The sequence below is a fragment of the Microcaecilia unicolor genome, chromosome 7 (assembly GCF_901765095.1).
Source record: "Microcaecilia unicolor chromosome 7, aMicUni1.1, whole genome shotgun sequence".
In the NCBI taxonomy this organism is placed as follows: Eukaryota; Metazoa; Chordata; class Amphibia; order Gymnophiona; family Siphonopidae; genus Microcaecilia; species Microcaecilia unicolor.
In genome coordinates this window covers 146,085,665-146,111,795 of record NC_044037.1, presented here as the reverse complement: position 1 = coordinate 146,111,795, position 26,131 = coordinate 146,085,665, and the positions used below count along the sequence as shown (strand labels likewise).

Below are 26,131 nucleotides of genomic sequence, written 5' to 3'. Positions count from 1 at the left end.
TGGCATGGATGGGCAGAGGGAGGCAGGGGAGAGAATTGCTGGGCATGGATGGGCAGAGGGAGGCAGGGGAGAGAACTGCTGGGCATGGATGGGCAGAGGGAGGCAGGGGAGAGAATTGCTGGGCATGGATGGGCAGAGGGGGCAGGGGAGAGAAGAGAATTGCTGGGTATGGATGGATAGAGAGGGGCAGGGGAGAGAGGAGAGTTTCAAGACATGGATGGAGGGGAGGGAAGGGAGAGAGAAGAAATGCTGGACATGGAGGGAAGATAGAGGAAGGAGATTAGATGAGGGAAAAGGAAGTGAGGAGAGAAACTGCACATGGATGGAGAAAATAGGCAGTAGCTGGATCCACTGTACAGTCAAGTCTGCGGAGGACAAGAAATGAAGAAGAAAGAAGGAAAGAAAAGAAATAAATGGAAAGGAAGCCCTGGAAACGGAGTCAAGGGAACAGATAGAGAGCAGCAGAATCAGATACTGGACCAGCATGATCAGAGAAACAAAGTCACCAGACAACAAAGGTAGAAAAAAAATAATTTTATTTTCATTATAGTGTTTGGAATATGTCCACTTTGAGAATCCTGTGCTGAACGTTAAAAGTTTATGTTTATTTACTTATTTATGGCATTTTATCCCATATTAAACATGAATTAGATTGGAACCTGGGATCATTTAATTTTTTTTTCCTGGAGAGAGTAATGTGTTGGCCGCCCCCCCCCCCCCCCCCCCGGGTATAGCCAGCTCTGCAATTTTTTTTGGGGGGGGGCACAGAGGTGGGGGGGGCAGTGGTGTATGGGGTGGCACAGAAGTGGATGGGGGGGGCGCCGAGGTGGACGGGGGGGGGGGGGGGGGGGCGCCGAGGTGGACCGGGGAGAGAGCCTGTTGTTAAAAATTTACCAGCACACCACTGGATATTAGATATGTATCATATGTCAAAGAAAAAAAGTGGTTGCTCAAAGCATATATTAACCAATGTATACTATTCAAAAATGTTATCAATTATTAGACACTGCTATTTCCATCCATGGAAAATCCCAAAATGAAATGGTGACATTAGTGAAGTAACATCCGGCGATTAGACTTCACATCATAGGTGTCAATGATCTGCTCAGGGTTAATATCTCCAACAAGATCACTTTCAATGTTCAGTAAACATAAAGCTGTCAGTCTTTCTTGACCCATTGTGGATCTCAGCCAGTTTCATACACATCTCATATGAAGGCAAAATACTGAACTGGAAAGTTACCTCAAGAAGTCAGACTCAGAATGCAGCAATACTAGAAAAATTAAAACTTAAGTGCAAAATATCACAGATGCACATTTCCAAAAGCTGGCATATTCTGAATAAAATACTTTTTTCTACCTTTGTTGTCTGATCATTTAGTTTTTCTATTCGCTTTGGTCCCAGTGTCTTCTGTTTTATGCAGTGTCTTCTTTCTATTTGATTTTTTCTCTCACCGTGTCCATCATCCTCCTGTGTCCTTATGCATCCTGTCTACCATCTGTAGCCCTGTCCCTATCCTTCAGTGTTCCGATACAGCTCTTAAATTCAGCAGTTTTCCCTCCATCCATATCCAGTATTTCTCCTCTCTCCCTTCCCCTCCATCCATGTGCATCTACTTCCTTCCCCTCCATCCATGTCCAGCATTTCTCCTCTCTCCCTTCCCCTCCATCCGTGTGCATCTCCTTCCTTTGTCTTTCCTTCCCTCCATCCCTGTCCAACATTTCTCCTCTCTTCCCTGCCCTCCACTCCATCCATGTCCAGATTTCTCCTCTCTTCCATCCCCTCCATCCATGTGCATCTTCCAGTCTTCCCTCCCCACCATCCATCCATGTCCAGCACCTCTTTCTCTCCTACCCCTCCATCTAGTGTCATCCCTCTTTCTTTCTCTCTCTATCCTTCCACCTATTACCTTTTCCCAATCCTTCTGTCCATTGTCTCCCTCTCCTTCTGTTCATTGTCTCCCTCTATCTCCCCTTCCTTCTAGACAGTTCTCTCTCTCTCCACCCTTTTCCATTGAACATGTCCTCTCTCTCCCCATCCTTCCAGTGTCTTTTCTCTTTCCCTCCCTACCCTTCCATCCAGCGTCTTCCCTCTTTCTGCCTCCTCCTTCCAGCATTTTCCCTCTTTCTCCCTCCTTTCATTCAGCATTTCTCCATCTGACAACTAGGGTCTCCCCCAGTAGCTTCTCTCTCTCTCCTGCCCATGTCCCCTCTTTCTCTCCCTATCTTTCCACTCATCTCTCTCTCTCTCTGTACCCCTCCTCCATCCAGTATCTTCTCTCTGGCTCTCCCCTGCTCTTTTACAAGGCCCCTCTTTCTCTCCCCATCTCTCTCTGATTCTCCCCTACTCTTTTCCATGTCCCTGGCTCTCCCCTGCTCTTTTCCATGGCCCCTCTTTCTCTCCCCATCTCTCTCTGGCTCTCCCCTGCTCTTTTCCATGTCCCTGACTCTCCCCTGCACTTTTCCACTCTCTCTCTCTCCTCCAGCGTCCTCACTTCCCTTACCGTTTTCAGCCATGTTCTCTCCCTCCGGGCCTCTCAGCAGTGCTGACACAAAAAGAAGCGCGGGGCTGCAGCAGCCTTCAGGCATGCGCTGTCGGCTCTGCCAGTCCTCTGCTCCCGGAACGGGAAATTGACGTCAGTGGGGGCAGAGGACGGCAGAGCTGACAGTGCATGCCTGAAGGCTGCTGCAGCCCCGCGCTTCTTTTTCTTCTTATGCTGGCTGTGAGTAGAAGCGGAGGCAGTGGTTCAGTGCGGTGCTTGTTCCTGCTGCTGCTCAACAGGGGTTGGAACCGGAACCGACGGCGGGCTAAAATATTGGGGGTGCTCGAGCACCCACGGAGTCGGCGCCTATGCTGGTTGCCATATATCAAAAAAGATATAGCAGAATTAGAAAAGGTTCATAGAAGAGTGACCAAAATGATAAATGGGATAGATCTCCTCTCGTATGAGGAAAGGCTAATAAGGTTAGGGCTATTCAGCTTGGAAAAGATATAAGGGGAGATATGACTGAGGTTTACAAAATCCTGAGTAGTGTAGAAGCAAATCGATTTTTTATTCGTCCCAAAAGTACAAAGACTAGTTCCCTTACCTGTGTTAGCCACGTTAGAGAACTTAGTTCTTACCTTGAATGTGGCTGAAAGAGGGCATTGTACAGCATTCTGCCAGCTCTGACCTACTGCTAATCTCAGTACCAGGGAGACTCGTTGCCAGTGGGGCACAACCTCTGATCTGCAGTTAACTGTGACTAAACAGGGTTATTCCAATAAAGGACATTTTTGGAGACATTAGTCTTCAGGTATCAACTGGTGTGCCAATGTTACACAGCAGCAACAAGTCCTAGAGGCCTGCGTGTATGCAGGTCCCTGGAGCACTTTTAGTGGGTACCGCAGTGCACTTCAGCCAGGTGGCCCCAGGCCCATCCCCCCCCCCCCCCCCCACCTGTAACACTTGTGCTGGTAAATGGGAGGCCTCCAAAACCCACTGTACCCACATGTGGGTACAGTGCCCCCTTCACCCCTAAGAGCTATGGTAGTGTTGTACATTTGTGGGTAGTGGGTTTTAGGGGAGGGGGGTTGGGAGCTCAGCACCCGTGGTAAGGGAGCTATGCATGTGGGAGCTTTATCTGAAGTCCACCGCACTGACCTAGGGTGCCCAGTTGGTGTCCTGGCATATCAGGGGGGCCAGTGTACTACCAATCCTGGCCTCTCCCACAACCAAATGGCTCGGATTAGGACGTTTTTGAGCTGGGCGTTTTTAGTTTCCATTATCACTAAAAAAAAAACAAACGCCCAGCTCAAAAATGTCCATTTTTTCGAAAATACGGTTTGGCCCGCCCCTTCACGGACCCGTTCTCGGAGATAAACGCCCATGGAGATAGGCGTTTCCGTTCGATTATGCCCTCTACATGACATAGGCATTACCGATACAGCATGGTGATGGTTTGGATCTTTTACTTCCAACAAAAAACTTACAGGGTGCTCTGGCAAGCTGTCCATTTGGATTCCTTCTATCTCACATGTGGAATGCCACAAGGTTCACTCTTAGCACCCACTCTATTTAATATATTTCTGGTTTCACTAACAATGTTGATTCAGACCCTGGAATTGACATCATATATTTATGATGATGACATACAAATTTTAGCAAACATAAATACAAACAATGCAACCTTGCTGCTATTAGCTCTAAACTGATGGTTATTTCTGACTGGTTTGGGACAAGTTAGATGTGGCTTACCTTGAAAAGGACAAAAGCCTTAATATTTTTGAGGGGAAATAATACAAAACTATTGAAATCTATTACCATTGCTAGTATCCAAATCTCTATCAGTGAAACCATAAAAATTTGGATGTCATTATCAATTCCAATTTAACATTTCACCAACACATATCTTCTGTCAGCAAATGCTCTTTCAAGCTACTTCAAATTTGATTCATTACAAAACCACCTTGAGCCAAAAGCTCTGCCTATTCTGATATATACTCTTCTACTTAATTATCTTGATTATGGTAATGTGCTATTTAAGGCAATTTGTTTAAGAGAAACTCGGCAAAACATTGCAGTCAAAAAAGTTAACACCAAAACTTTTGATGATGTTACACCCTTCTAATACCAAATTTTTTGGTGTTAAATTTTTTTGTACTAGTATACGATACTGACATTAGTACATAAATCATACTACTTAGGACAACCTCCCTATCTTCCAGATATCTCATTCCATACTCTACCTCGAGTACCCTTTGCACATCTCAGCTCTGTTATCTTAACAGTGCTTTCCTGAAGCAAACGTTTAATTTGCTCAAGCTTCACCATAACTGGCTCAAATAGGTCTTGCAGGTCTCTCAGTGCTGTAATCTAGACTCTCACTGCTACCACATCTGCCGACTCTCCTGTGCCCTCCTCTTTCTCTCCTTCTGTATCCATTTGGGATATCTTGCTTTGGATGTTAATCCTCTGCCTACAACTCTGAATGCCGTCTTGATTTTGTTCTGCATTTTTACCTACATGTTAGGATTCATCAAACAGCACTTAAAAAGAAAACTCAGATATTCTCAACCCAGAGTCACATCTATAAGTGGTGGCACAGGAGGGTCAGCTTTAGATGGCTATCATAATGCAGCTCCGGGCTCCACCTCTGTGCATGTTATCAATGTGTGCACATGTGTTGCGTGGGGCGAGTTGGAGGATGGGAATTAGTTTTGGGGTTGGGGCAATTGTAGGGAATAGTTCTGAGAGAAAGGATCAATTTGGAGATAATGGGTTGAAAGACAGGTGGGGGGGGGGGGGTTTGGGAGGGGGGTAGCCAGACTTCTGAGGTGGTGGGACAGTTAGAGGGGTTATTTTGTGGAAAATTGGGTTCTGGAGCAGTTATGGAGGAAATAGCTTTGAGAGATGGGATAGGTTTTGGGAAAGTGGTGTTGTTGTAGTGATAGGTTTGGGGTAGGGCAGTTGCAAGGAGGTAGTTTTGGAGGAATTGGACAGTTTGTGGGCTTGTGAAGCAGTTACCAGAGAGTAGCTGTTGGGGGTAGTGGCAGTGAAACAGTTGCAGGGCACATTTTGGGAGGGTTGTGGATGTTTGGGGGTGGTGGGCAGTTGTGAGGTACTTAAAAGGGTTGAAACAGTTTGTGGAGTAGAAGGATAGTTATGTTGGATAGTTTTAGCAGCTGGGAAAGTTTGTGGAGTGGTAGGGCAGTTGCAGGGGGTACTTTGATGTTTTGAGGAAATTCATATGGTGGAGGGTAGTTCCGGGGATTGGGTCTGTTTGGGGGTGCTGTAGGAGTTTTCCTACTGTCTCATCTTTGTGGTCTGAGGCCTGGTTAGGCCTGAACCATCTACGCTGAACCAATATGGATTCTGCAGCCTGAGGCCTCAATACAACATGAACCAGTTTTTCTACAAAGAACACTACTTCTTGGCACAGCTGTGCTAGTGACTTCATCCTGGAAAGGTGCGGAGGAGCTTGCTTCAGAGACAGTTTCTGGTAACATCTGTGAACCATGGAGGAGAGTTTGGTACTGCAAGCCTACTACTGATAAGCTGTTCTTGCTGGATGTCCAAAAGGCCCCTCTTTGTCATGCCTGAACATATGGACAGACAGTTCATGATTAGTCCATGATGATCACCTGTGGACCCGAAGGGCAGTGCCAATGTTGGGCATGAGAGAGAGAAAAAAGAACAAGAGAAGAGAAGAAGATTTCATGGTGTATTCATCTTTCTTGGAGGAAAGAATGATTTGCCCAAAACCTGTGAACTGTAATTCCTTGCGCTAAGAGCAGTCCAAGGCCAAGTTCCAAAGTGTCTCTGTGGCTTTCTACATACAGAGTAACCAGCTGCACAGAGCAGAGACCTTGGACTATAACCTGACTGAAGTGGCTCACAGGTGAGTTCTGCTAGAGTCTGGAGACTAGGGCTATGGACCACAATGGTGAGAGAAACAGAATTTTCTCTTATGGTTCACGGCTTAGCTAGTTTTGGTATTTGCCTATGAAAGACAGGTTTTGATCAGGCACATGGGCTGACCTACTATAGCTGTTAAGTTGGTGTTCTCTTCTCAGGATATTGTAGTTGTGTAGTTTATATATATATATATATATATATATATATATATATATATATATATATATATATTGGTGTAATCCTTAGTATATTTTGTGCACAGTACATATTTTGTATATTCCTTTCCCATATTGCTATTATTATTTATATATATAATAAATAATATATATCCATTTTGGCATTATTCCTTTCATTGTGGACAGCCTAGCAAGAACCTAAGGCTAATTTAGGCACTGGTCATACCTCTAGTCATATGAGTCCAGAGTATTCCTGTCTGAGTGATTTTCTGACATACAACAGGGCTTACAGTGCTAAAGCAGTTGCGAGGGAGTAGTTTGGAGGGCTGGTGGGGAACTTGAGGCAATTTGTGAGGTGAAGGAGAAATTGCAAGGCTGGAATGTGGGGAGACTGGGACAGTTTGTTGGGTAGTGAAGCAGTTGAGAAGGTATAATTTTGGAGGTTAGAGAAGTAGGTTATTTGCAGGAGGTATTTTAGAGGTAAAGGGTCATGGATTTGATGTACCGCCTTTGTGTGATACAACCACAGTGGTTTACATTTACTCTCTCTGACCCTAGTGGGCTCACAATGGGTTCTGGAAGTTCTGAGTGGTGGGCAGTTGCGTGGGGGGGGGGGGGGGGGGGGGGGGGAGGGGCTGATTGTGGCCGGTAATTTTGGGGGTGGGATGGGGTACGTTTTGTAATTAGTAGTTTGTGGGATGTAGGGGCAGTTGTGGGTGGTTAATGTGGAATTTGGAGCAGTTCTGATGTGGTGGTTTAGTGGCAAGGGGTAGATTTTGAGGGTGGAGGCAATTTAAAGGCTGGTAGTTGGGGGTGATAGGGCATTTGTGGGGTCATTGTGCCCGCTGAGACTCTCTGCCTGACTGCACTGGGACCTCCCAGTTGCTGGCGAAGATGTTGTCTGCAACTCAAGTGGTGATGTATGATTTATGATTTACTTACTTGAATAAAGTTTATATAATAACTTTTGATCGCCTCTATAGTATATATCTGACAGAGATATACCCGAAAAAACCAAAAGCAAAAGAACTTACTGTTTAGTTTATTTTCCTTTTATATATACTTGGAAGATTGTTTCTATATTTTTATTTTCAAAATGTTGTCAGTTGAAAGCAAAAGTGTTATGTGTGTACTTGATGCAAAATAGAGAAAATAAGACGTGAAGTTTAATGTGCTTTAATGGCACAGGGCCAAAGAGACAGGCAGAGCTCTGGAGTCTCAATGCGTGGATGAGACAATGGTGCAGGGAGGAGGGTTTTAGATTTGTTAGGAACTGGGCAACATTCTGGGGAAGGGAGAGCCTATTCCGAAAGGATGGGCTCCACCTTAACCAGGGTGGGACCAGGCTACTGGCATCGGCATTTAAAAAGGAGATAGAGCAGCTTTTAAACTAGAAATGGGGGGAAGGCAGACAGTCGCTCAAAAGCGCATGGTTCGGGATAAGGTATCTTGCAAGGATACCTCACAAACAGAGAAGATAGGGTTTCTGGATAGTGAGGTTGCACAACAGACCGTGGTAGGCCAGGTGCCCTTAAATACAACTAAAGATCAGACAAAAGATGGCAAATCATTAGTGTCAAGTACTAAGCATCATGCAAATAGAAACAACAAACATACTCTGAAATGTCTATATGCAAATGCTAGGAGTCTAAGAAATAAGATGGGAGAGTTGGAATATATTGCACTAAATGAAAAATTGGATATAATAGGCATTACTGAGATCTGGTGGAAGGAGGATAACCAGTGGAATACTGTCATACCGAGGTATACAAAGTATATCGTAGTGATAGGGTGGACCGGACTGGTGGAGGGGTAGCATTGTATATTAACGAGAGCCTTGACTCAGATAGATTACAAATTCAGCAGGACACAAATCACACCTTTGAATCATTTTGGGTTGAAATTCCATGTATAAAAGGGAAAAGGACGGTGACAGGAGTGTACTACCGTCTGCCTCGCCAGGATGAGCAGGTAGACACAGAAATGATAAAAGAAATCAGAGATGAAAACAAAATGGGCAATTTGATAATAATGAGTGACTTCAATTATCCAAATATAGACTGGGTAAATGTAACATCGGGACATGCTAGAGAGGTACAATTCCTTGAAATCAAGGACAGCTTTATGGAGCAGCTGGTGCAGGAGCCGACTAGAGAAGGAAAAATTCTAGACTTGGTCCTTAGTGGAGCGCATGATCTGGTGTGGGACATTATGGTACTGGGGCCGCTTGATAACAGTGATCATAATATGATCAGTTTTGATATCAACCTTGAAGTAACTATACACAGGAAGTCAAATACGTTAGCATTTAACTTTAAAAAGGAGACTATGATAAAATTAGAAGAACGGTTAAAAAAAAACTTAGGGGAGCAACTGAGAGGGTAAAAACTGTACAACAGGCATGGACGCTGTTCAAAAATACCATCCTGGAGGTCCAGGCCAAACATATTCCGCGAATTAGAAAAGAAATACGGAAGTCCAAAAGACAGCCTGCATTGTTGAAAAGTGAGGTGAAGGAAGCTATCAGGGCTAAAAGAAACGCTTTCAGAAAATGGAAGAAGGAACCGTCTGAAAATAACAAGAAGCAGCATAAGGAGTGTCAAAGCAAATGCAAGGCGCAGATAAAGAAGGCCAAGAGGGATTACGAAAAAAAAGATAGCATTAGAGGCAAAAAAACCTAGCAAAATTTTTTTGGGTATATTAAAAGCAGGAAGCCGGCAAAAGGATCGGTTGGACCGCTGGATGATCGAGGGGTAAAAGGGGCGATCAAGGAAGATAAAGACGTAGCGGAGAGATTGATGAATTCTTTGCTTCGGTCTTCACCAAGGAAGATTTAGGTGTGATACTGGTGTCGGAAACGGTATTTCAAGCGGACGAGTCGGAGAAACTTACTGACTTCATGGTAAACCTGGAGGACGTAATGGGGCAGTTCAGCAAACTGAAGAGTAGCAAATCTCCTGGACCGGATGGTATTCATCCTAGAGTACTGATGGAACTGAAAAATGAGCTTGCGGAGCTACTGTTAGTGATATGCAATTTATCCTTAAAATCGAGCGTGGTACCGGAAGATTGGAGGGTGGCTGTAACGCCCATTTTTAAAAAAGGCTCCAGGGGAGATCCGGGAAATTATAGACTGGTGAGTCTGACGTCGGTGCCGAGGAAAATGGTAGAGCCTATTATCAAAAACAAAATTACAGAGCACATCCGAGGACATGGATTACTGAGACCAAGTCAGCACGGCTTTTGTGTGGGGAAATCTTGCCTGACCAATTTACTTCAATTCTTTGAAGGAGTAAACAAACATGTGGACAAAGGGGAGCCGGTTGATATTGTGTATCTGTATTTTCAAAAGGTGTTTGACAAGGTACCTCATGAAAGGCTACAGAGGAAAATGGAGGGTCATGGGATAGGAAGAAATGTCCTATTGTGGATTAAAAACTGGTTGAAGGATAGGAAACAGAGAGTGGGGTTAAATGGGCAGTATTCACAATGGAGAAGGGTAGTTAGTGGGGTTCCTCAGGGGTCTGTGCTAGGACCGCTGCTTTTTAATATTTTTATAAATGATTTAGAGATGGGAGTAACTAACGAGGTAATTAAATTTGCTGATGACACAAAGTTATTCAAAGTCGTTAACTCGCAACAAGATTGTGAAAAATTACAGAAGGACCTTACGAGACTGGGCGGCTAAATGGCAGATGACGTTGCATGTGGGAAAAAAGAACCCGAATTATAGCTACGTCATGCAAGGTTCCACGTTAGGAATTACGGACCAAGAAAGGGATCTGGGTGTCGTCATCGATAATACACTGAAACCTTCTGCTCAGTGTGCTGCTGCGGCTAGGAAAGCGAATAGAATGTTGGGTATTATTAGGAAAGGTATGAAAAACAGGTGTGAGGATGTTACAATGCTGTTGTATCGTTCCATGGTGCGACCGCACCTTGAGTATTGTGTTCAATTCTGGTCGCTGCATCTCAAGAAAGATATAGTAGAATTGGAAAAGGTGCAGCGAAGGGCGACTAAAATGATAGCGGGGATGCGACGACTTCCCTATGAAGAAAGACTAAGGAGGCTAGGGCTTTTCAGCTTGGAGAAGAGACGGCTGAGGGGAGACATGATAGAGGTATATAAAATAATGAGTGGAATGAAACAGGTGGATGTGAAGCGTCTGTTCATGCTTTCCAAAAATACTAGGACTAGGGGGCATGCGATGAAACTACAGTGTAGTAAATTTAAAACAAATCAGAGAAACCTTTTCTTCACCCAACGCATAATTAAACTCTGGAATTTGTTGCTGGAGAACGTGGTGAAGGCGGTTAGCTTGGCAGAGTTTAAAAAGGGGTTAGACGGTTTCCTAAAGGACAAATCCATAAACCACTACTAAATGGACCTGGGAAAAATCCACAATTCCAGGAATAACATGTATAGAATGTTCGTACGTTTGGGAAGGTCGCCAGGTGCCCTTGGCCTGGATTGGCCGCTGTCATGGACAGCATGCTGGGCTCAATGGACCCTTGGTCTTTTCCCAGTGTGGCATTACTTATGTACTTATGTACTTATATTAAAAAGTTTAATTTTTTACTTGAGACACGATCTTTCAGAAGTTACAACAGTTTTGTTTTACAGAGTTTTGGTTTGTGTTTTCTTTCTTATTGATATTATGTGTGAAGTACTGTATCCAAGTTTTAAAATATATCTATATTTATAATATATCTATAATTATCTATATAGATACCATCTATGGTATATATCATACAGTATCTGGTGGAACTTCGTGCATATGATTTCTATTATTCACCTTACTGGAGCAATAAGCATTACAAATGCACTTACTCTAATCTTTCTTCCTCTTTCTTCCTTAGATCGAAGTCTCGTTGAACAACAGCCCAGACATGTTGGGTCTCTTCCTCTGTTAGCTTGGAAAGGTCCACTTTCTTCCCCATCATGCCTAAGAGCTATAACTGCAGAATTTGGATAAAACAAAATACATAATATAACAATGACAAGCACAAGTATTGTAAATGATGGCAACATTGGCTCAGAGGATTTAAAAGAGATCTATAATATTTTCCTCAAATCTATGGGATGGGCACAGTACTGACTGAAACAGAGAAATGACAAAATCAGAATTTTTGCATTAGGATTGCATGGATTAGGTAGTTACAAAAAATACAGGCTTGCAGGCTCTGTATTCTTGTGCTAAGACATTATTTGCCGTGGATGGGCATAATCGAATGGGGGCGGCCATCTCTAACGCTAGCCCTGTTAAGCAGCGTACCCGACTGTATTATCGAAACAAGATGGCCGGCCATCTTTCGTTTCAATAATATGGTCGGGACCAGCCAAATCTCAACATTTGGCCTGCCCTTAGAGATCACCGGCATTAGAGATGGCCATTGGTTTTCGCCGATAATGGAAACTAATGGCGGCCATCTCAAACCCGGCCAAATCCAAGACATTTGGTCATGGGAGGAGCCAGCATTTGTAGTGCACTGGTCCCCCTCACATGCCAGGACACCAACCGGGCACCCTAGGGGGCACTGCAGTGAACTTCACAAATTGATCCCAGGTGCATAGCTCCCTTACCTTGTGTGCTGAGCCCCCCAAAACCCACTACCCACATCTGTACACCAATACCACAGCCCTTACGGGTGAAGGGGGGCACCTAGATGTGGGTACAGTGGGTTTGTGGTGGATTTTTGAGGGCTCCCATTTACCACCACAAGTGTAACAGGTAGGTGGGGGATGGGTCTGGGTACGCCTGCCTGAAGTGCACTGCAGTACCCACTAAAAAATGCTCCAGGGACCTGCATAGTGCTGTGATGGAGCTGGGTATGACATTTGAGGCTGGCATAGAGGCTGGCAAAAAAATGTTTTTAATTTTTTTTTTTTTGTGGGAGGGGGTTTTTGACCACTGGGGGAGTAAGGGGAGGTCATCTCCGATTCCTTCCAGTGGTCATCTGGTCATTTAGGGCACATTTTTGAAGCTTGGTCGTGAACAAAAAAGGACCAAGTAAAGAGCCGGCCTTCTTTTTTCCATTATCGGCCGAGTCCAGCCATCTCTTAACCACGCCCCCGTCCCGCCTTTGGTACACTTTATTTATTTTATTTATTTGTTGCATTTGTATCCCACATTTTCCCACCTATTTGCAGGCTCAATGTGGCTTACAATGTTCCATTATGGCATTCGCCATTTCAGAGTAGAAGTTACAGTTGGTGTTATATAGAGAATAGGTTGACATGATAAAAGTAAGCAGACAGGCATAGAAAGAAACCAGTCAAAATAAAGGTAGAGTGGTGATGTGTTGCAGTCACTGTTATTAAATGTGGTATGCCTTGTTGAAGAGCTATGTCTTCAGAGATTTACGAAAGTTAGTTAGTTCATAGATTATTTTTAAATTACGTGGTAGTGCATTCCGCATCTGTGTGCTCGTGTATGAAAAGCTAGACGCGTGTGTTAGTCTGTATTTCAGTTTTTTAGAGCTTGGGAAGTGTAGATTAAGGAATGTGCGGGCTGATCGTTTAGCATAACTTCCAAAATGCCCCCTTTAACTTTGGCCGGCCCTGCGATGGAAAGCAGTTGAAGTTGGCCAAAATCGGCTTTCGATTATACCGATTTGGCCGGCCTTAGGAGAAGGTCGGCCATCTCCCGATTTGTGTCGGAAGACGGCCACTCTTCTCCTTCCAAACTGGATTCAACGAATCAGCAGCGTTACTTACAGCATGGCCACGGAGGAGTCGGAGGAAGAAGAAATATGAAGACTGCGGGTCGGACCGCGGCTGGCGGGGGTTGGGGCCCCCTGCCAGCAAAAGTAAGCAGCGGGGGAGGGTTGACGGCGGGGAGGGGGGTGGAAAGTGGTGGCGGCGGCGGGAGGGGGAGGGCGGCAAAAATGTGCCCCCTCTCTCTGGCTCTGGCCCCCCCTACCGCCGGATTCCAGATACGCCACTGCACAGACCACAGATGGAGGCGGAGGAGGGGGTCCTGACAGCACAGGCGAAGGGGGGAGGGGCGACCCACAGCCCTGAGAGAAGGGCTGCAGGGAGACCTGAAAGGAGGGGGGGAGACTGACCAGACAGGGAGATGAGGGGTCCTGCGACAACACAGTGGCAGACGCAGACGGAGGGGGTCCTTCGAGCAAACATAGGGAGGGGGTGATGTATCTCCGTCACACACACTATCTCTCACACACACACTCTCTCTCTCTCTCACTCTCTAACACTGTCTACAACACACGCTATGTCTCACACTGGATCACATTCACTCTCTATGTGTCACACAGTCACTGTCAAACACTTTATCACTCTCATACACTCTCGCTCTCGCTCACATACCCACTCAAACACACTGTCAATCTCATACACACACTCTCTAACAGACACACTTGCAGCCACACACATTTAATCTGTCTCTCTCACAAAGTCACTCTCACACACACTCTCTCAAACATACACACTCCGAGGAAAACCTTGCTAGCGCCCGTTTCATTTGTGTCGGAAACGGGCCTTATTTACTAGTTTATAAATATGTTAAAAAGCAGCGGTCCGAGCACGTCTGCTTCAAGTCAGTTCTCCCACCCAACTGACTGGAAGCAGACGTGTTTGAGTGGTATCTGGCAGTCAGTGACCTGAACAGGGAATTTTCCACAAAAACTCTCTGAAGTGGACTAACACGGCTACCACATCTCTCTAGCAAAGTCTTTGATACAGGCGATAGAGGGTGGTGTTAAATTGAATCTGCTCGGAGGAAAAGAAGGTGAGTAATGGAGTGCCTAACAGGTCGATCCTGGGGCCGATTCTGTTTAATATATTTGTGAGAGACATCATTGAAGGGTTAGAAGAAAAAGATTGCCTTTTTGCGGATGGCACAAAGATAGCTAATAGAGTGGATACCCAGGAGGGAGTAGAAACCATGAGATGAGATCTCCAAAAATTAGAAGACTGGTCAAAGGTCTGGCAGTTAAAACTTAATTAAGCACCACACTAGGGGGAAAAGGTTAATTAATTAAGAGTACACACCCCGTATACTATAAACCAAATGTACTCTCTAATTATATGAATAATTTGTTTTAATACTATATGTATTACATGCATGCATATACTACATAAAAATAAAAAACACCTGAAGACTCAGGAACTCACTCATTCAACCCTTCCACTTCACCACTCAGCCATACACTCAGCCATACACTAACAATCAAACATATAAATTGTGAGTGACCGTACTCACCCGCAAATGCGCAGTAGAGACTTTCCCTCTCTGTCCCGCCCCCGCATCAATACGTGATGATGGGGGTGGGACAGAGAGGGAAACTGCGCGAAGGGGAGGGAGGGAACCGCCGAGGTCGCTACCGCTCCCCCCCAACCGGAGTCACCGCCGCCGCCTCCCCTCCACCCGGCCTGGGCCCTCTCTTCGCAATTCAATTTACAGCGCTGAAACCGCAGCAGGCAGATCAGCTGAGCTGCTGTCGGCCTTCCTTCCCTGCCTCTGTCCTGCCCTCGCCAACGTTATGTCACACAAGGGCAGGACACAGGCAGAGAAGGAAGGCCAACGGCAGCTCAGCTGATCTGCCTGCTGTGGTTTCGGCGCTGTAAGTTGAATCGCGAAGAGAGGGCCCAGGCCGGCGACTCCAGGGGGGGGGGGACGGTAGCGGCAACCTTGGGGGGGAGGGGCGGCGGCGACCTGGTGAGGAGGGTAGCTGGAAATCTCGCCCGTTTTAATGGGCATAACGGCTAGTATGCAATATACAATGTATAAACATCATAGCTATATCTAATATCTCTCAAAACACATTGTAAACGTTTTCCAAAAATTAATTTGCATATGTCCAATGCTGTCCTGTAATTGAAAATCCAGGATGAATGTCTCTGCTTGAAGAAAAAATCCCTGATATGGTGTGATCTCCATAAAGTACGTCTGTCCAATACTAATACCATCAAACGGGGACTGCAGGTTCAAAACCCCAATACACCCTGTAATCAATTCAATATCCTCCACTGATGGCTCAATGGTTCAACACGGCTTGAAGAGGGCTTCCTTATGCCTTCACCAAACATTTAGCATATGATCTCTTCATAGTTCCTCTTTAGCTCCTCAACTTAATGCCAAGAAGTTCAGAATGATGCACTTGGGGAACAGAAATCCAAAGGAGATGTACCAAATAGGAGAAGAGAGATTGATAAGCACAGCTCAGGAGAGGGACCTTGGAGTGATGGTGTCTGAGGATCTCAAGGTGATGAAATAATGCAACAAGGCGGTGGCTACAGCCAGAAGGATGCTAGGCTGCATAGAAAGAGATATAACTAGTAGAAGTTATTGATGCCCCTGTACAAGTTGGAATATTGTGTTCAGTTTTGGAGACTATACCTTGCTAAGGACGTAAAAAGATGAAGTGGTTCAGAGAAAAGTGACGAAAATGATATGGGGTTTGCATCACAAGATGTATGAGGAGAGACTTGAGGATCTGAAGATGTATACCCTGGAAGAAAGGAGAGACAGGGGTGATATGATACAGACATTCAAATATTTGAAAAGTATCAATATACAAACAAACCTTTTCCAGATACAGAAGGGTGGTAGAACTAGAGGACATGAATTGAGGTTCCAGGGAGGTTACCTCAGGAATAATGTCAGAAAGTACTTTTCACAGAGAGGGTACTGGAATGCCCTCCCTTGGGAAGTGGTGGAGATGAAAACGGTAACAAAATTCAAAAATGCATGGGATAAACACAAAGTAATTCTGTATAGAAGGTATGGACCTAAACAAACTTAGCAGTGATTAGATGGCAAGACCAGTAATTTGGAAGCAAAGCCAGAGCTGGATGGACTTCTACGGTCTGTGTCCCAATTGTGGCTGGATAGATTCTGCTTCAGTAGCTGGAGAACAAGGCCAGTGCCAGGCAGACTTCTACTGTCTGTGCCCTTCCTCCAGCTTCCAGCCTCAGCACATCTTCAGTCTCCAGCTCCAGTACGTTCTCTGCTCCCAGCTCCAGCACATCTCTTGTCGTTAGCACCAGTATGTCTCCTACCTTCAGTTCCAGTCTACCTCAGCAGGGGCGACTCGCCTGACACCAGTCAGGGCTTGCCTGACTTCTGGGTTGGGTTAGGGTTACCATATGGCTCCAGAAAAAGGAGGACGGATTGAGCCAGCCGGGTTTTACTTCCATTGCTTTCAATGGAAGTAATTGAGCCAGCTGGGTTTTACTTCCATTGCTTTGCAATGGAAGTAAAACCCAGCTGGCTCAATCCGTCCTCCTTTTCTGGAGCCATATGGTAACCCTAGTTTTGGGTGGGCAGTGCAAAACTGACTTCCGCCCAAGGGCTCACCAACCTCAGGGAGTGACCGGTATAGTTCGGAGGACAACCCTGTCGTGGTAGAACCAGGTGTAAGGTGGGTCTTCCATCTCAACAGACAAAGCCAGGAAAAGATAATGTGACAGAACAGTGTGTTTTAAGGCTTTGATAATTGCTTTGACATTTTCCTGCAATATATTTCTCTAGTTTGGTGCATGCTTAAATCTGTTACAGAGAACTGATCTTTTCCTTTTACTTGCTCTGCCATGCGGAAACATCGATGACGACTGCACCGGACAGAGGAAACCAGAGACTAAGTAAATAACTTCCTTGCTTATAATAGGGTAGATAAGCTCACTTCCACTCCAGTCAATTAAACCCATGCAGCAGCTCATAGGTTTACAAACACTGCCTTGAATGAACTGGATGACGGCTGGCTAGGGAAGTAGAAAGAGGGTCTGACCAGACTGGCTTCATAGCTTACAATGGACTAGACAGACTCACACTACTCTTGTCTATAAAACCCTGTAGCAGTTCATAGGCTTACATGCTTTGCTTTGAGTGCACTGGATGACGGCTGCACAGGACCAGGGAAACAAAAACTAAGCCGATTGACTCTCTGCCTACTATGGACTGGATAGAATCACTTCCACTCCAATCTATTAAACCCCCATATACGCATAATTAGTGGAATACATACCCACCAGTGCCAGCCCACACCCTTGAACCGGAGACCCGATGAAAGGTGTTGCTGCTAGGCCACCTGTGATTTTGCTTGCTTTGTGTTGAGTGCACTGGGATGATGGCTGCACGGAGCAGTGGATGAAAGCTGTTGATGCTAGGCCGCCTGTGATTTTACTTGCTTTGTTTTGAGTGCACTGGGATGACGGCTGCACGGAGCAGTGGATAAAAGCTGTTGATGCTAGGCTGCCTGTGATTTTACTTGCTTTGTTTTGAGTGCACTGGGATGACGGCTGCACGGAGCAGTGGATGAAAGCTGTTGATGCTAGGCTGCCTGTGATTTTACTTGCTTTGTTTTGAGTGCACTGGGATGACAGCTGCACGGAGTATGCAGCAGCTCATAGGTTTGCATGCATAGTTCTGAATGCTGGATGACGGTCATGTAAGATTGGGAAACAGAGACTAAGCCAACTGGCTCCTTGCTTATACGGACCACTCTCTCTGACACCTCGACATGATGATAAACTACACTAAGCTCTATAAGCACTAGATGAATTATACTAACCCGAATTGCGCCATAGATGAGAAATACACCACGGACTATAAATGAGATTTTATCACATATACTTAAATGTTGATACTGCTTAATGTTGATACCGCCTGATGATAAGACTGCACAATGCGGAGAATGTATGAAATTATACTTACCCCACTACTTAATTGCTCACAATGCTTGATGTGACACTGCCTAACGCTGACACTGCTTGATGTTTGTACAAAATTTAATTCACTAATACCCTCAAGCACAACCAAACACCACGAACAATAGCCAACATGAACACCAATAAATTACTCGTGATAATTTACTTCCTCCCCCTAATCTACCATGTATGGACCACTTCCAACTTAAACAACAATCTACCCACAATACACAAACCCTACAGACAACCTATCTACAACTCACCAGACCAAAAGAACAACAACCAACTAAAAGGAAAAACAAATACATATGGAAATAACCAACAGAAAGAAAACAGGCAACTAATAAAAATTAACACATCTACGGCCCATACCAAACCTTACCATTCAATCCAATTGGGATACGTAAACGACAGGTCAGTAGTAAACAAAACAGAGATTATAACAGACTGGATCACCACAGACAATCTTGACCTCTTATTCATCATTGAAACCTGGATCCACGACCTTAAAGACCCCATAATCTTAGATCTATGCCCACCAGGATACAAAATTACCCACTGGACAAGAAACGGAAAAAGGGGAGGTGGAATAGCCATAATATACAAATCCGAGTTCACCATCACAACCACAGCTGAATCCATTCTACCACAACTTGAAATTGCCTCGGTAAGAATCAATCACCCAAACTTGCAGGAACACCTTAACACAATCCTACTCTACAGACCACCAGGCAACTGGAAAGACTCCCAAACACACTGCATGGACTTCATCTCGAACACATGTGTCTCTACCTCAAACCTCATCATAATAGGTGATATCAACTTGCACCTTGAAGATCTCACCTTAACAAGCACCCAAGAATGCAAAGAATTCCTACAGCTATGGGATCTTCACGCACCAAATACACAACCAACTCACATTAAAGGACACACACTAGACATTATCACACACAAATTCGATCCAGACTCAAACCTTATACTAGCAGATACAAGATGGATACCCGCACCGTGGTCAGACCACTATAAAGCATTCATCTCCCTCCAATGGCGAACGAAAGACACAATTAAAAAACAAGAACGAAAAACCTACGCCACGAGAGGAAAAATAGACCCGGTAATATTCTGGCAACAGATCTACCACAATGGATGGACAATAAAGGCAGACACAATCCAATTCCTCCTAGAATGGGATGATAGATGCAGAACAATATTAGACAACATTGCCCCAACCCAAACCAGAACCTCACATAGGTAGAATTCAACACCGTGGTTCAATGAAGAACTGAAAAAACTTAAAACACAAGTTAGAAGGTTAGAACGTGCGTGGAATAAAAAGAAAGACGACACCACACTTAACGCCTGGAAACAACTTCAAAGAAAATATAAATATACCATAAGACAAAATAAAAGATTATTTTATAAAATGGAAATTACGTTGGGACATATGTTCTGGACCTGCCCGAGGGTAAAAAATGTTTGGGCACAAGTGCTCGAGGCGGTCTGGACATATTGGAAAAGGAGGACGATATTACAACCACTGATGCTGTTTGGAGTGTATCGATATGATCCACCAGAGCTGCCTGGATACCGGAGGTTCCTACAGAGGTCCATTTTGATCGGGAAGAAAGTGATACTACTGTGTTGGAGAGAGCAGCAGGCCCCGCTCGTGACGTAATGGAGAACACTTATGGTAGATTTGCTGAAGATGGAGCGGAGTGGTATTAAGGACTTGGACTCGGAGGCGGGGAGGGGTCTGAAGCAGACCTGGAGCAGATTTTGGAATACATTGCAGCCGTTGGCAAAGAAACAAATTCTTAAAACCTAGTCCCTTTCCTTGTGAACGTTAATAAGATGTGTTGGGAGGGGAGGGGGGAATGGGAGGAGGAATGGGAGGGAGGGCGGAGTTGGGCAGAATTATAAAATGTTGTGACAGCACTGAGATACGATAAAAGTTGCAAGTATGTTATGTATTATTGCATTTGTTGTCAATAAAAATCATTGAAACATAAAACGTAAATTGGACCAAACTACAAAGACACACATAAACTCTTCCAACTCGTGAATAAATTACTAGATATCACACCAATCACAACCAACAGCATAGATACACCAGGAGCAGACAAACTCGCGAGATACTTCAATGAGAAAATCATACAATTGTGACTTAAAATACCAGGCAGTACCACCGACTATGCCGCACTCCTTGACTGCGTAGATCCAGACCCTGGTGTATACCCAGCAGACAGAACCTGGACCAACTTCGAGATATTATCGGAGGATCTTATCTCACAAACGCTCAAAAGATTCGCAAAATCTCATTGCAAATTAGACATATGCCCAAACAACCTTATCACATATGCCCCTCAACAATTTATAACAGACCTCACGAATCACGTGAACTATATGTTACAAACTGGACTCTTCCCGAAGGAGAAAGGAAACATCCTACTCACCCCATACCCAAAGACGCAAAGAAGAGTGCTAGTGAACTAACCAACTACAGGCCAGTAGCACCCATTCCCTTACTAACCAAACTAACGGAGGGGATGGTAACCACACAACTCACAAACTATTTAAACAAATTCTCAATTTAACACGATTCCCAGTCAGGATTCTGTTCTAACCACAGTACGGAAACGGTACTAGTTACTCTCATGAACAAATTTAAACAAACGATTGCAACTGGCAAAAACACACTACTTCTACAATTTGATATGTCTAGCACCTTCGACATGGTTGATCACGGAATACTACTACATATTCTCGAGTATTTCGGAACTGGAGGCAACGTTCTCAATTGGTTCAAGGGGTTCCTAACCACCCGATCGTACCAAGTGACATCTAATTCAATTACTTTAGCTACATGGATACCTGAATGCGGAGTCCCACAGGGATCTCCCTCTCACCAACCTTATTCAACTTAATGATGATACTCTTGGCGAAACTACTATCAAACCAAAACCTCAACCCATACATATACGCAGACGACGTAACGATCAACATCCCATTCAAACAAGATTTAAAGGAAATTTCCAATGACATCAACCAAAGTCTACATATCATGCACTCATGGGCGGACACATTTCAACTGACACTCAATGCAGAAAAAACCCAATGCCTAATACTCACCTTGCAACATAACAAGAACAAATTCACCACCATTAACACACCAAAATTGAATCTTCCAATTTTGGACACCCTAAAAATTCTTGGAGTCACCATTGACCGACACCTAACACTTGAGAATCACGCGAAAAACACTACCAAGAAGATGTTCCACTCAATGTGGAAATTAAAAAGAGTAAGACCTTTCTTCCCAAGGACCGTCTTCCGCAACCTGGTACAATCAATGGTACTCAGTCATCTAGATTACTGCAATGCACTGTACGCTGGTTGCAAAGAGCAAATAATCAAGAAACTTCAGACAGCTCAGAATACTGCAGCTAGACTCATATTTGGCAAATCAAAATATGAAAGTTTCTAAACCCCTATGAGAAAAGCTACATTGGCTCCCACTCAAAAAACGCATCACATTCAAAATATGTACCCTAGTTCACAAAATCATCCACGGAGACGCCCCAGCCTACATGTCAGACCTGATAGACCTACCACACAGGAATGCCAAAAAATCATCCCGCACATTCCTTAATCTTCACTTCCCGAATTGTAAAGGTCTAAAATACAAACTAATGCATGCGTCAACTTTCTCCTACTTGAGCACACAATTCTGAAACATGCTGCCGAGCAACTTAAAGATGCTCTATGAACTAACCAACTTCCGCAAATTACTGAAGACCCATCTCTTTAACAAGGCATACCACAAAGACCAACAAATATGAACTCCAATACAAATATCCAGAAATACCTTACAATATTTGCTTGTTAAACTACTAGTATGTTCTATCATTATCATGTTTGCTTGTTAAACTACTATTATGTTTTATCATTATCATCTTACCCAAGATCCTTCTATAATGCTAAATGTATATCTTCTTATATGCTTCCACTATTGTTTGGATGCTTGGAATGCCCTCCCGCGGGAGGTGGTGGAGAGGAAAACGGTAACGGAATTCAAACATGCGTGGGATAAACATAAAGGAATCCTGTTCAGAAGGAAAGGATCCTCAGGAGCTTAACCGAGATTGGATAGCAGAGCTGGTAGTGGGAGGCGGGGCTGGAGGTTGGGAGGCGGGGATAGTGCGGGGCAGACTTATACGGTCTGTGCCAGAGCCAGTGGTGGGAGGCGGGACTGGAGGTTGGGAGGCAGGGATAGCAGTGGGCAGACTTATACGGTCTGTGCCAGAGCCGGTGGTGGGAGGCGGGGCTAGTGCTGGGCAGACTTATACGGTCTATGCCAGAGCCGGTGGTTGGGAGGCGGGGCTAGTGCTGGGCAGACTTATACGGTCTGTGCCCTGAAGAGCACAGGTACAAATCAAAGTAGGGTATACACAAAAGTAGCACACATGAGTTGTCTTGTTGGGCAGACTGGATGGACCGTGCAGGTCTTTTTCTGCCGTCATCTACTATGTTACTATGTTACTATTCATGATGTATTGTAAGCCACATTGAGCCTGCAAAGAGTAGGAAAATGTGGGATACAAATGCAATTAATAAATAATAATAAATCAATTAATTAATTAGCAAAGAGAAAGAGGAAGTGCCTGCAGTGATGTAGCCAGCTATTTTCAAATGTTGTTGTTCTGTACTCTGATTGGCATGGAGTTTGAAGTTACCCAGGAGCTGCTGGTTTTTGCTTCAGTTTCAGCCTGGGAGAAGAGAGAGAGAGAGAGAGAGAGATCTCTTTGCTGAAGCTCTGTGAACAGTTATATGTCCTGATCTCCACAAGTACTACTTAGATAGTAAACAAATGTTTAGTTAGTGTTATAATTGATTCATATTTCAGTTACCTGTTATTGTTTTGCTGATTGCACTTTTCTGTTTCACTGTTTTCAGACAATAACATTTTTCAGTTTATTGCCTCTGTCTGGACTGATTAAGAATCCTGGTTGGTTGTGTGTTGGGTCTGTGAGTGCTTTCTAGGAAATGTGAGAGCACTGAGAGTGTGGCCCCAGTAACCTAGAATTCACTGGAGAACACCTTGAGAGAGGAAGACTCACCCAGAGGCAATTGAGACCCTGTCGGTGGTGTAAAGGGTGCTAGTGTAGAGCACAAGAGGCAGGTACAGGTAGACCTGAGCAATGCTGGGGATAGACTCTTTAAGTAGCTACAAGGTAGCCCTAAGCTAGATGTATCATGACAGACCTTTTGTCCTTCTTTGTGACAGCATGGTGGGATTGTCAGGTTCAGTGTATGACGTGAGGGTCACCATTCACTGAAGCTCTGTAACCTCCAGGCACAGAGCACAGTGAACAAGTGCAGCAGTAAAAGGATCCCTTTCCTGTTCAGTTTTTTTTTTTGGTAGTGTTAGGAGATTAGCAGCATACTGATAACAGCTGGTAGCAGTGGAGGAGTGGCCTAGTGGTTAGGGTGGTGGACTTTGGTCCTGGGGAACTGAGGAACTGAGTTCGATTCCCGGCACAGGCAGCTCCTTGTGACTCTGGGCAAGTCACTTAACCCTCCATTGCCTGCCGCATTGAGCCTGCCATGAGTGGGAAAAAGTGCGAGGTACAAATGTAACAAAAAACAAACAAACCCTCAGACACCAGATGTGCCTGATCTAACACAACAGCAACCGGATAACATCAGTTGGATCAGCCTGTGCAGAGTTCTCCTGGGGGGAGAACAGACCCCTTGTGGGCAGATGCCCATGAGTTGGCAGGGCCGGGTGCCACACCAGCTGAAATCCAGCAGATCTACATGCTAGAGCAACAGTGGCTAGACCAGCTGCAGTGAGAGGAATGGGAAGAGCGGCATGAAGAGCCTGAATTCCAGCAGCTGTGAGAGGAATGGGAACAGCGGCATGAAGAGCAGGAATTCTAGCTGCAGCGTGAAGAGCGTGAGCATGAATTCCAGTTGGAAATGGTTCATATCCAAAGCTCCCACTCAATCCATACTGTAATATATGGTAAGATACATTAAATGGAATATTAAATGGAATATTACTACACATCATAGAATACTTTGGAGTTGGAGGGTAACGTCTTAGTTGGTTCAGAGGCTTCCTGACCACAAGATCATACCAAGTGACATCCAACTCGACTACATCAGCCCCATGGAGACCAGAATGTGGAGTACCTCAAGGCTCTCCCCACTCGCCAACCCTCTTCAACCTAATGATGACACCCTTGGTCAAGTTACTATCCAATCAAAACCTCAACCCACACACATACGCAGATGATGTCACGATCTACATCCCATTCAAACAGGATCTAGAGGAAATCACCAATAACATCAACCAAAGCTTCCAAATCATGCATTCATGGGCGATTGCATTCCAACTGAAACTTAATTCAGAAAAAACACAATGTCTTATACTACTTCACACATAACTCAAGTAAATTCACCAACATAACCACACCAAACTTCTCCCTTCCTGTTTCAAACACCCTGAAAATTCTGGGAGTTGCAATTGATCGGAATCTTACACTTGAAAGTCATGCGAAGATTACAACCAAGAAAATGTTCCACTCAATGTGGAAACTTAAAAGGGTAAAACCTTTCTTCCTAAGGGCCATTTTTCGCAACCTAGTACAATCAATGGTACTGAGTCACCTAGACTACTGCAATGCACTCTATGCGGGCTGTAAAGAGCTTACTTTATTTATTTTTTGTCTAGGGACTGTTTTTCGTCTATGTTTGTGCAGCGCTGCGTATGCCTTGTAGCGCTATAGAAATGCTAAATAGTAGTAGTAGTAGTAGTAAATAATCAAGAAACTTCAAACAGCCCAGAATACCGCAGCCAGACTCATATTTGGAAAAACAAAATATGAAAGTGCAAAACCCCTAAGAGAAAAGCTACACTGGCTTCCATTTAAAGAACGCATCGCATTTAAGATCTGTACTATAGTCCCTAAAATCATTCACGGTGATGCCCCGGCCTACATGATAGACCTTGTCGACTTGCTACCCAGGAATGCTAAAAGATCAGCCTCCACATCCTTAATTTGCACTTCCCCAGCTGAAAGGTCTAAAATACAAATTAACACATGCATCCAGCTTTTCCTACATGGGCACGCAATTATGGAATGCACTACCAACGTCACTTAAAAACACAATCTATGAACTAACTAACTTTCGCAAATCTCTGAAGACCTCTCTCTTCAGTAATGCATACCACAACGATTAATAATTGAAACTGTACAACACCACTACTTTACCTTAAACTCTGATGATTCTTTCAATGCCTTTTAACGTAACTCTACTATACCATCCTGCTCTTATGTAACAACAACTGTAACTCTTACTCTGGAATGGCAAATGCCATAACGGAACATTGTAAGCCACATTGAGCCTGCATATAGGTGGGAAAACGTGGGATACAAATGCAACAAATAAATAAATGTTTTTTTTCTCAGGCTCTGTGGGGGGGGGGGGGGGGGGGCTGTTCCAGGGTTTTGGTGGATGGTGCTGGCTGGAAAAGGTTTAAATTTAGTTTGGGAATTTTTAATGGAGTTAGGTGAAGAAAGTGTGAGATGTTTCTTAAATATGTTTTTTTTCACAAAAGAATAACCCATGATTAGGTGGGGATTGTACTATAAAATGTTTTTGCTGTTTTAGGTACAAGTCAGGTTAAAATTGACTTTAAAATTCTCTATATAGTAAGTTTTGCATTAACTTCTATGGGGGGAAGGGGAAGCAACCTGGAGATTCAGTTAGGACAGCCAAGATTCTAAAACAGATAAGAAAAAGAAACTGTCTTTTTCTGACAAGCTGATTGGTTGAGGGATGTCAGATGTTCCTCAGGGGGGGGGGGGGTGAGGTTGCTA

At 44.4% G+C, this 26,131-nt stretch overlaps 1 protein-coding gene across 1 annotated transcript in view; it reads right to left on the bottom strand.

Annotated features, from left to right (window-relative positions):
• Positions 1–26,131, bottom strand: part of MLPH (melanophilin) — a 643,600-nt gene that overhangs the window by 564,748 nt on the left and 52,721 nt on the right. The window contains exon 2 of the mRNA XM_030209662.1: positions 11,406–11,533. Within this exon, the coding sequence (XP_030065522.1) occupies positions 11,406–11,518 (113 nt within the window). The 5' untranslated portion in view covers positions 11,519–11,533. The remainder of the gene's footprint in view (positions 1–11,405; positions 11,534–26,131) is intronic.